Source organism: Chlamydotis macqueenii, chromosome 6, assembly GCF_036417535.1.
Source record: "Chlamydotis macqueenii isolate bChlMac1 chromosome 6, bChlMac1.mat, whole genome shotgun sequence".
In the NCBI taxonomy this organism is placed as follows: Eukaryota; Metazoa; Chordata; class Aves; order Otidiformes; family Otididae; genus Chlamydotis; species Chlamydotis macqueenii.
Window position 1 is genome coordinate 28,392,544 of NC_141561.1, and position 11,793 is coordinate 28,404,336.

The following is an 11,793-nucleotide window of genomic DNA, read 5'->3' on the forward strand; positions in this document are numbered from 1 at the left end:
TTTAAAAGTATGTAAGAAGATAGCTGCCAGAGCATCATACAGGCTGCTTCTGATCATGTACAGTTACATGTGTAAAACTGTGACAAAATGACCATCTGACAGTAATTCGTACACAGAAAGTTAAAAGCTACGCGTGAAGAACTCAGACATAGCAAACATCTTTATATCAAAGAGTGTGAAAAAGTCTCCTAAGAAACAGATACAGGTTTGCCTGCCAAAAAAAAAAAACAGTATAAAGCAGACATAGTCTTATCACCAGCATTCGTTAAATTTTATTGTTAAAATTAAACTCTGCCCTTAGAAGCAGTCTTTAAAAATATTCTTTCAAACTATCACATTCTCTCATTTGAAATTAAAAGTTTATTTTCTTTCAGACACCTGCTGTCCTCTCCAAGTACTGTAATGTGACACTCAACATGCAATTGAATTATTCTAATATACACCAGATGTCATGACCACGCTTCACTTTAACTTGAGAAAAATCAAAAAGAACAAAGTGTGAACTCTATTCAAGGTGTAAAGAAAAATCTCAAATTCCATGAGAACATATGAGATCTAAAAAAAGCGTCATTAAGTACTATTATTTCTATTGCTTCTAAGTACGACCCCTGGTAAACAGCAACTCTGGCTCAGTCAGCTCTTGCATCTGAAATTACAGCATACCACTTGCGCTAACAATTTTCATTATCATTTTTGTGAGCTTATTTCCAAAGAGCCTCAATTGTACAGCAGCAAAGAAACAGTCACTAACTGTCAAATTACAGCTTAAAGTTATTCATCTTATGCCATTTGAGCATTTGCCCTACAGCTTTTGACAAACATTCGTGTTTTTTTCTCACTTCACCACTCTCCTCAATTGAAATGGCAGGTGAAGTGCAAGTTAATTTAGAGCACAGTCCAACTGTTGTTTCAGACAAGAGAGGGAGCTGTGAGCCGAGAAGGAAGTCATATGTAGGGCACAGTGGGAAAACTGCTAATAATGCAAAAGGTTAGTGAATGGCAGCTAATAATGTGAAAGGTCAGTGAACAGTGGTTTGATTCTTTTTTGGCATATTTTGTTTATATTTTAGGTTACAAAAATAATTTCTAACAGAACAAGCCTCAGATAGTTAACACATATATTAATTAAATAATGTGTTACTGGCAAAACTTGCAACAGTGACTCTGAAAAATTAAAGTCATATATACCTAGAAGCCAAGATTAGAAAAATTCTGCTATTTCAGCCCATGCAACACCAATGAGACTGGTGTTCAGGAAGTCTTAAAGAGCAAGGAAGAATACCCTTGTGGTTACAGTACGGGCTGCAATTTAGGAAATCTGGTTTGAATTCCCAGGTCTCCAACAATTTCAAGCACTATCTCTTGCAAGGCATTTAATACCTGGGTACCTCGGGCATCTTCATTTGGGCAGGGAGGGGGAGAGGAAGGAGGGAAGAAAAGAAGGAGTGGACAGCTGGCTCATCTGTTATCAAGTAATATTTATTCCAGTAACACAACATTAAAGATCAGTACCAAATCACAAGTACTGAATTCCAATTCTGGATTTGACCCTGCATGTTACTTCCTAAGCCCTGAAGGTAGGCATTTTCAACTGTTTGTCCTGAAAAGCAGATGGAAGTGTGCTTTTGGCACGGCTGGGCAAACGAGCAGGCTGCTTTAAAAGCATATATTGTGAGCGACAAAGCAAATTAATTAGAACAGCACATATTGTGTAGCAGGTTTGATCCACAGTTTATAGAGAATTTAAGAAAAGCAATCAACTCTCCGAAAACATCCTTGGAAGTAAGTTACTGTCCTCTTTCTCAGTACCTGATTCCCACTGAAAATAAAACAAAGTTTACTGGTCTTAAAACAAAATCCTTAAAAGAACATCCTAGAATTCAATCCACTCAGGCCAGTTCCTCCCTCATCCTGAAACCAGGTAGCACTCTAAAAGAAAACCACTTCTCACTTTGCAGATGGAGAACCACAACTCACCTTCGGTCCTCAGATTTGGGGATGGGGTTGGTGCAGCGTTGGCTGTTGTACTTGGCCACATATTCACATTGCTTGAAGGGGGCAGTCTTGTCCTCCAGAACGTGTCTGATACAGAAGGCGTAGCCGTTAAGTCGCCTCTGCTTGCACAGTTTGGGGCTATATGAGCACAAGGGCTTATTGTCAACCTCAGAGAAGTGTATGTGTTTGCCTTCATACATCACGTGACTCTATTCCTTGTGAACATCAGCTGAAAGAACCAAGATATTAAGACAAATCATCAAACAAATGCATTCAGTTCTAAATTGTGTGTTTCATTTTGACAGGAAAGGACCCAAAACAATACCTGATTTTAAATCTTCTGTACCATATCAATGTTAAGAGAGAGTCCCAAGGACACCACTATCCTGGAATGATGATGAATCAAGATGAAGCAGATTGTCTAAGGAAAAGATAAAAAAGGTCAAAGTCAGTCAGAATAAAATAGATATTATTATTGCTTTAAAAGTAAGTGGCCAGATGTAGCCACTAAACTTGTGGCTCACCAGAGTAATTAGCAGCTACAAGTTGAAAAAGGTTAAGTGTCAGATTAGATCATTCGCTTTCAGGAATCAGGTTGAATGATGATTAACCCATTTGATTGCAGAGGTTTTACAACAAGTATCTTTGCTTACAAAAATGCTATCCTTCCTCTGCAAAATTTTTATTTCATCAGGCAGTGCAAAAAAGCTTTATATTTTTTTAAAAAGCTTTCTTTACCACACTTTACAAACAGTCTTCAGATCTTGTAGTCGCCCACAGCTTCTGCAAGCATCAATACACAGTCCCTCCTGAGGTCACCATGGTTCTTCAGAGCTTTTCCTACCTTATTGTACTTATTTTAGGTAAATGTGGGCATTAATAATGTCAGCGGCTGTACTCTCATCGATGCCAGGAGGGCTGAAATGTCATTTCAGCAACAGGCTGTGCTTTTTTCCCCCCTGTAAAATAGACTCCTACAGTGCAAATCCATGCAATCATAAGGTACTTTTTCATTTCCCAACACTATGGAGTCTTCGGCAATCATCTTTAGGAAAAAAAAAAAAAAAACCAAAACAAACAAACAAAAAAAACCCAACAAAAAACCCAAACAAAAAAACCCCACCCCAAAGTAGCATTAAATATAATTAACAGTACAGATACTCTGCAGCTACTCTGCTACACTCAGCTTAGCCTGCAAAAGGCCGCTTTTATTCAGAAAGGCCATCCTGAAGCACTGAAATAAACTCTTTTGAACGTGGTATATTCAGTACTTGGTTCAGTTTCATGTGTTATATACCAACCAAAAAAATGTATATAGAGGTGATATTCAGGAAATACGTAATAATTTAGAGGCATGTGACAAAGGTACAGATTACCATCTCAACCGACTGACTTGTTCCCAAGGCCCAAAACGGCAAAAATACAATTACAAGGAGGGAGCCTACACAGACTTTGCAGGAAAGACACAGTTTTCTTTTGGGAAGGTGCAAGCCTTCACTTTCCACTGTATAAAAGCGCCTTGAGGAAATGGCAAGCACTATGGCACAGGGGATCTAGAAAAGCAACTTTAAGTCACTAGGGCAAAACAAAACACCCTATCACACCTCTAATGGTAAACCACAGAAATCAGGCTTTCATTAGCATATATCTAGCTGTAGAAGCAAAAGGACAGAAGACGACTAAAAATTTTAAAACACATGAAAAATTCTTGAAGCAGTTGTATACGCACACATGCAGCACACAGCATACAGAATGGAGACATGCACTACAAAATCTAACCAGGACAAGTGACCTGATTAATCATTTGACAATAATAAGGATCATTCTGTATTTCCTCTTTATATGCATAGTTCCCTTTCCATGCACACACACAAGCACACACCCCCAGGGGCCAGGGCCTCACGCTTGTTTATGCCAGACAGCTGCAACACATGCGCGGACATCTAATCCAGTTCCACTCACCTTTTCCAACTTCTCTCAATGCATCGAAGCACATGAAAGTACAGAGCATATACTATATATATTTGAAACTAATCACTGGAGTGTGACCCTTCACAATGCATCAGTCTTAAGAAGACAAAAATTCATTGTTGGTTGTGGCCTTCAAAAACGCAGAATGGGAAGAGGGAACTATCTCTTCCTTAGCACGCTGAGAACCAAATAATCCTTTCAGACACCTTTGTTAAGGCAGATACTGACATATACTTCAGTATTATCCAGCAACAATATGAAAGGAAAAACATAAATCCCATGGTGACATGCCCAATATCAGAGTTGTGATGTGGGTTTGGGTCCCATATGTTTGAGAGACAGCCTCCTCCACTACTATGGCAGCAAAAGTAATCAAATGAGTCTTAACTAATTGCATCTCATACACACAACAAAGCCGAAGGAAAGCTTTTTGCTCTGGAGTTTGCTTCTCTCGACGGTTAACCAAAGTTTGTATTCAGTGGCACACTGGATAGGATGAAAAACCTGAAAGGACAAGTGCATCTTGCAGTTGGGGTGACTCACATGCTGCTCTCCATTTCTTTCTATTTTATTTACCATCTTCTTTTAAGCTACTACTATCATGCTTTGTAGAGCTTTTGATAGATCCATGACCTTCTCCTCTTTTGCACAACCCAGCAACATTTCTTTTCTGAAGGTTATCAAGCAACAGACCAAAGAAAAAGAGTTCCTCAGAATGGTTCCAAAGTAAGCAGCGAGAAATGCATACCTGGTGTGCCTCTGTTAAGCTTCTGTAAAGAAACTGCTCCACAGTTCCCAGCCACTATAATCCTGGATTTATTCTTGTGCCCCTAGTCCTATTTTTGGATTTAACTCATAATTAAGTCTTATTTTTGCATTTAACTTGACTGTGTCAAGGCAGGCATAGTATTTTACTTCTCACTTGTCTGAAAGATACAGGGCACAAGTACAATGCCGTATGAAATATTTAAGCAAAAATATTGACAATAATCCTCAGGGAAACCAATGAGCTTGAACATGAATTTTCAGATCTCTATATACACTAAGAGAAGCTCAGGCAAATATAACCATGTTAAAAATCCTGATAGGACTCAATTAGTGCAACTACAGTGCAATGAACAAAAAGAAAGTTAATATACCTAGCAGCCAATGTTACATAAAAAAAAAACCAACAGCAACTCTCTCAAACTTGCAATTCTATCTTTATTAGTAGATTCCTACACAGACTCTCCAAAAGACAGTGGCACTAAGTGGAGATACACTGCCAGGATCAGAGACTGAAGTTGTACTTGATCTAAAAAGAACTTTTTATTTTCACTTTCATACCACATTATACACACACACACACACACACACACACACATGTGTGTGTATATAAATAACAAAGACTTTTAAATCTATTGACTCTGATCTAATCTGATGTAGTATTTTATTTTGAACAAAATACAGAGGAGTTCTTAACAGAGCTTTTTGCTGCTACATAAAAAGTAGCGCAAGCATGGAATAGGAACACGTCACTTAACTGAACAGAACTGAAACTACACTTAGCTAAATAGTGGGTGGGGGAGAAATTATTTTTGTCCCACAGGATTCAGTAAGAGATGACGGAAATATGGACTTCCCCTGGAAAAATCAAATGCTTAAGCAGCTGTACTTCAGTGCAAAACTATCATGGTGCAAAACTTTTCTGAAGCTGTTTTGGGTTTTGCATTTTTACTCTATATTGAAGCTGTAGAAAGGTTCAACAGAAACATAATTTATGTCTGTATATGCTCAAATCAGCTTTAGCCACAATCCCTGAATGAGAAACTAGAGGCTGCTTCTTCAGGATCTTAGATTTTCCTTAATTAACTGCTTCTAAATAAAAGATTTTGAGCTAGTCAGAAGCAATGGGGCAAAGAACAGAAGAGAATCCAAAAATATGTGCCATGGCCAACTGATGTAAGATATGACCGAGGTTTAAAAAAATCATGGTAGGGTATAAGGTGAATATAAACCAGTCATATACCGTATCACACAATATGAGACCTAAGGGTACTTGATGAAGCTACTAAGAGATTGACTCAAAACATATTAAAGCAGTACTTCTTCGTTTTTACTACCCACAGGTAATGAACTGCTGGAACTTGCTGTCACATGAGGCTATAGATGCAGACAGTTATAATCAGGCTCAAAAACACAACAGAAAAGTTCATAGAAAATGGGGCCATAAGTGACGTACCTGCCAGCATGCTTGATTTAACAGACACAGTGGAGGAGTAAGAGAAGGAGTAAGAGAAGAAAACACTAAAAAGTGACTGGGCTTTCATGATCTTCCTAAATAGCATTGCTTACTGCTACTGCCCAAGACAGAACACTAGGTTGGCTTGACTCCTGATCTGCCCCAGCAGGGTATTTCTTACATTCTTATGAGGTTACCACTAACATTTGTAATTTGATAACTCATTTCTCCCCTTCTCCCATTTTTTATTCCTGAGCAGACGACTGGAAGAAAATCTCTTTCTGGCAAAAGCCCTATCTGGACATGTGAAGTGCAACAAACTTAGCATCCCAGCAAGGCTTTATATCAAGAACAGTCAGGACACAGAGCAAAGCCACACTGCAACATCAGCACTTAGAGCAGAGCTACTTGCCTGCTGAGTACAGTCACTGGTGGTCCATAAGACACCAGAAGATGTTTTGCAAAGTGACTGTAAAAAGAGAAATGAAAAGACTTAAATACACAAAGGTACACATCTGCGTAACTGTCAGCATAGGAAGATGCCAGCTCCCAACTGCTTTTAGTACTGACAAGCAGACATAATCAGTTCCCTTCCAGCACACATCAGCTCCAGAACAGCAAAGCTGTAGCTCTGCATTCCACATACCCTCTCCCCAAACAGTTAAATACTCCTTCAGAGAGGCTGGGAAACAGTGTAGCAGCAAACTTTGGGGGGGAATCTTTGCTAGACCATACAGAGTATCAGCATTATGTCATACAGAAATTTGGTACCTGACATCATCTGTAGTCTACAGAGAAGTTAATGGCCTGGTCACTATTAGAAAGCTCAAAGCACTATAGCCCCAAAACTCAATTGGTAATTTTGAGAAAACACTGTGCTGAAAATATTAGAATATTTTCAGTCATGTGGGATAGATACATTCTTAAATGTATGCTCAGAACTTGACATTCAACGTACGTAAGACCCTTTTAGGCAATAGAATCCCCAAGTGCACTGCAAATTGTAAGGCAATTATATGTCAGTGGTTAAAAGATGTATAATTAAGAGGACTGAGCTCAAAGCTTCACACATTGCATCCAAACAAAAGCCATTACTAAAGAGGTCTTAACTGTGTTGTTCTGCATTTGCTAAGACTCGCACAGATTTTGTTATACTGCTTGGTGCATTCATGACATCTCACAGATAAGGCACAATCATATGCTTCTAAACCCACCAGCCAGAAGTGCTGGGGCCAGAAGTGAAACATGTACCTCCAAGAACCTCAGCTTTTCCACAAGCACAAATAGCACAAATTGTGGCTTTGTTCATTCCTCAACTTGACCAAGAAAGAACTTCCCTGTGCTGCCACTGTCCGACCCTTTTGCTGAGATTAAAAGTAAATATATAGATTTTAAGATATTTGAGTAGCATGGAATTTCATCCACTCAGAGATGAACAGAGACTATAAAAATCATTGCAAAAAGACATACATTTAATTCTACCTTACAGTAAAATCTTTCAGTCAGTATTAGTAAAAATTATATTACTAGAGAGAAAGCAAAACCATACATTTTTTCTATTTCATACTAAGAGACTTTAGGCAATGAGTACCTCTCTGCGAAGTGTTCTGTTCTATCAAGAGAAGCTGCACCAGATCTAATTGTGGTTGACATCAACAAAGTTACAAAGTTGTAACTTCTGTCCCGGTTCTGTGATCTAACCATAACTTTGGCTTAGTTCTGGTCATTTAACAGCTCAATTCTCTACCACGTTCAGCTATCAAACCAAGCCTGCTGTGAATCTGGAAACAAGAGTCGTCTTGTTCGTAAAAGCATCCAAATCAAGACAGAAAACACTGGAAAGGAACCAAAGTCAACTACAAGAGTTCCTGTAGGGAACACTTTTATTAACTAGAGTACAATCCTTACTCAAGAAGACCTCTGAAGAGCCCGCGCAAGTCAAGGTACTGCACACACATGCAAGTACCCTGAGAGATCAAGGCACTTAACATATTAAGATCTTACTAGACATTTTCAGCTACTACTTGGAATCATATTTCGGTCTACTTTTTTTTTCATATGTTAAAATCTACCTAGGAAGATAGAAGCAGCAACATTGTCCTCATTCTGCCTTTTTAGAAAGCTTATTACTTCAACTCTGCAAAAAGGCAGTTTATATTGCATAAGGATGTAATTTTTAACAGAAAAGCAGCAGTATATTTTAGGCCATACTGGTAATATCGATTATGCTTCAGAATATAAAGCAACAAACATAGAATGAAAGTATTACTCCTAATAATAATAATAATAATGGCTAGAGAACTTACACGCTTGTAAGAAGTTTCAGTCAACAGCAGAAAACATAACTAAGAGGAGGGAAAAGAACTCTTTTTGTTCCAAAACTGAACAGGTTTTTCTTTTTGTTTTCCTACACAATATGAACTTAAGCAGGAATTTTCGTTTCAGCTGATTCACTCATGTGATGAAAAGTACCTTAAAGAAAACATGGCAAAGACAGCCCAAACCCTAAAAAATAACAAATGTTTAAGACTCTAGGAATTTTAGAAACTTCAAAGGATTTCTGAAAAGATGTTAAGTAGGAAGACTCATAACTACTGCTAAGAGCACATTCCTATAGATTTCAACAAAATAATTTCACAAACATGGCTATTCCTGACCTAAGGTTCAAGACGGGCTCCATATCTTTGGAAGTCTTTTGAACAAGGATTTCTCTACTTGAGCGGAAGGTCTCAGGCCCCACATCCCCACAGGCAGATTCTCATGCTTGCACAGAAGCACACTTATTTCAATGCAGCTATAAACAGGCCCAGGTTTTGCCAAGGTGAGCAGGGCTGCAGAAAGGTGGCCTTCAGATGCAGCAATAAATGGAACATTCAGGCCATTGCAGCATCGCAGAAATGCACTTGAAAACATTATCTCAAAATATCAAAACCATGATGCTGAGAGAAACCAAAGACTAAACATACCACAGCATACTTTGCATCTGTACTTGAACCCAAAAAAAGGCTGTAAGGCTTTTATTTATTCAAATAATAGATAACCTGCACTTGCATATGAGGTTAAACAAAATACCACCTCAGTCTTATTTTTAGTCCCAATACTGCAAAGACAAATAAGCTTATTTTCACACAATACAGGAATATCATTCTTGCTTCAGTGGGAATACTCAATAAATAAAATAAAGCAGTAGAGCTCTCACAGAGCAGCCTTTTAGCAGTTATAAGCTATCAAAGTTTCAATATGGTATTACAATAAATTTGTACCTCCTGAGGATTCACCACACTGTGAGAACATGGTACATGCAACTCTGTAGGACCAGGCCCTACATACAAATTCATTAGCTCATCACAAAAATATTGAAACACCAAAATAACTCCCACTAAGTAAAACTCAGTTGCTTTCTGTACATAATTTAGCTTTACAATTAATAAAACTTGTCTGATGTACGTATATATTACAAACAAATCACATAAAAGGCTGAAGATGGCTGTGAAAATGTCACCAGGCTGTAACTGACAGCTTCATACACAACACAAGCCAAGCGCTCTGGTTCAGCAATCGGCAGCAGTACCTGGTGGGTACGGCCGTAGAGTGAAACACTGCCAGTGCAGGGGTGCCCGTTTCAGAGGGCACTCAACTACATGGGAACGATGTGTTGCCCTAAATTTGCCAGTTTTCTTTTTAGGTGTATCAATCCTCAAAATATGAGAACAGCCTTAAAATAAACCTTCATCATATGTTGTTAAGTAACAAAGTTGGAACTAACTATAGACCTACATATGTTAATCAGCTGGTATAATGTAAGGCTTTAAGGTAAGCGTTACTGTCATTTCCAAAATTCATTTGAGGTTACCTGTACAAAGCCATTAGCATTTTGAGCTAAAAGACGCATTAAGGAACACTTGACCAAAACTAGACATCTCCCGCATTAGAAACCAGAGCTATTTCACCTGTGCGGGGTGAAGCGCGTTGGTGGGTTTTCCAGTGGGCTCACTTCACAATTACCAGACGTTCTTTCCTCTGGAAAAAAAAAAAAAAAAAGGATCCTTTTATTTTCAATCCTGGGTGGCAGCAGCCCCTCATAGGGCCCCTCTCGGCCCAGCAGAACCCCAGCCCACGGGCACAGCTAGGGCTCCCCAGTGGGGGACATGAGAGGGAGCCAGGGCCCCAGTCCGGACACAGCCCTCCCTGCACAGGGGCCGCTGAGGCGATCCCTTCCCCTGGCTGTGGGGCCGTGAGGCTGTTGCCCCCATCCCGCTGACGCCAACCCGTCCCGGGGCAGCGGGGGTGGCCGAGGGACCCCGGCCCGGGCCCTGGCGGGGCCGAGGTAACGGCCAGCCCCGGCACGTGGCGGGGCCGAGGCAGCCCCTCGCTCCTGTCCCGCGCTCCCAACTTTGGGGGCCGGTCCGGGGCCCCCGTATGTCGGCAGCTTACGGGTGCGGGGTAGTGGTGGGGGGTGCACTATGACGGCCTCCCCACACCCCTAAAACCGCCCCTTCACCCCTTCCCAAAAAGTTCTGAGGCGAACCAGCCCGCCGCCGGCCCAGTTGAGGGGGAACACCGGCGGGGGGTGGGGGGGGGGGGGTCCGCGGCCGCGTCCCGGGGCACCCTTGCCCCACCGGCCCCGTCCCCACGGTCGCGGGCACGGGGCGAGCGGCGGTGGCGGGAAACGGAGGGGGAGAAGCACCCTAAAAACGCCGCGAAACTTTCCAGGCCGCGGCCGGCGCGGCCCCAGGCGCCCCGCGGGACCGGCACCGCCTCCGCCGCGGCGGTCCCGGACCGGGCTGGGGGAGGGGGCGCCCCCCCCCCGCACCGGCCACCGCTGTTCATTAAAAGTCATTTCGGCAAATTAATGCCGCCCCTAGCCCCCCCGTTCCGCGGCCCCCCTCGCCCCGCCGCCCCGCACGGGGGAGGTGGGGGGGGGTGGGTGGGGGGGACAGCGGCCCCAGTCGAAGCGCCCCTGCCGCCTCCCCCCAGCCGCCAAGCTCCGGCGGCGGCGGGGCTCGGCCCGCTTTGGGCCCGGGGCCCGGCGCGGGGGGCCCGGCGGGGCGGGGAGCGGAGGTGCCGGGCCAGGCCGGGCCGGGCCGCGGCCTAGCGCCCCCCCCCCGCCCCCGTTCTCTCCCGCTGCCCTTCACCTCCCGGGCAAAGGCGCCGCGGCGCCGCGCCCCGACCCACCCGCTGGGCCCTGGCGACCGTCTCACCCCCCTTCGGCGCTCCTCTCGGCGCCCGAAAGCCTCAAACCCCCCCGGCACTCCTCACCCCCCGCTGCGGCCTACACCGACTCGGCCGATCCCCGGCCTCGCGTAGCCCGCCTCCCCGCCCGCCCTGCACCCTTCGCACCGCCTGCCGCGCCACGCGAGCCCGGGGATGCAGGCCGGGCCTGGCTTACCTTTCCAGCTGCTTTTTTTTTCTCCTCTCTCTCCTCTCCCCCCTTTCCCTCTGTTGGGCTGACAGATCAGAGTTTCCTCCCCAGCAGAGGGACTGGGAATGGGCTCGCGCGCTGTGCTGAGGAGCTGCTGCCCCCCTGGCTCTGAGAAGATCCTGCTTTTTGTGGAAAGGAAGCTTTAGGGGCTCTTTTATTATTTTAAAACTACAAAGTGCTCAGA

General features: G+C 43.1%; 1 protein-coding gene across 5 annotated transcripts in view; it reads right to left on the minus strand.

Moving 5' to 3' along the window:
* INO80D (INO80 complex subunit D) overlaps window positions 1-11,714 on the minus strand; it is a 58,028-nt gene extending 46,314 nt beyond the window's left edge. For all 5 annotated transcript variants that reach the window (XM_086750633.1, XM_086750632.1, XM_086750631.1 and 2 more), the window contains exons 1-4: window positions 11,577-11,714; window positions 10,138-10,207; window positions 2,321-2,416; window positions 1,978-2,224 (exon numbers count right to left, since the gene is read on the minus strand). In XM_086750633.1, coding sequence (XP_086606759.1) covers window positions 1,978-2,195 — 218 coding nt within the window. In that variant the 5' untranslated portion in view covers window positions 2,196-2,224; window positions 2,321-2,416; window positions 10,138-10,207; window positions 11,577-11,714. The remainder of the gene's footprint in view (window positions 1-1,977; window positions 2,225-2,320; window positions 2,417-10,137; window positions 10,208-11,576) is intronic.
* Between the last annotated feature and the right edge of the window lie 79 nt (window positions 11,715-11,793).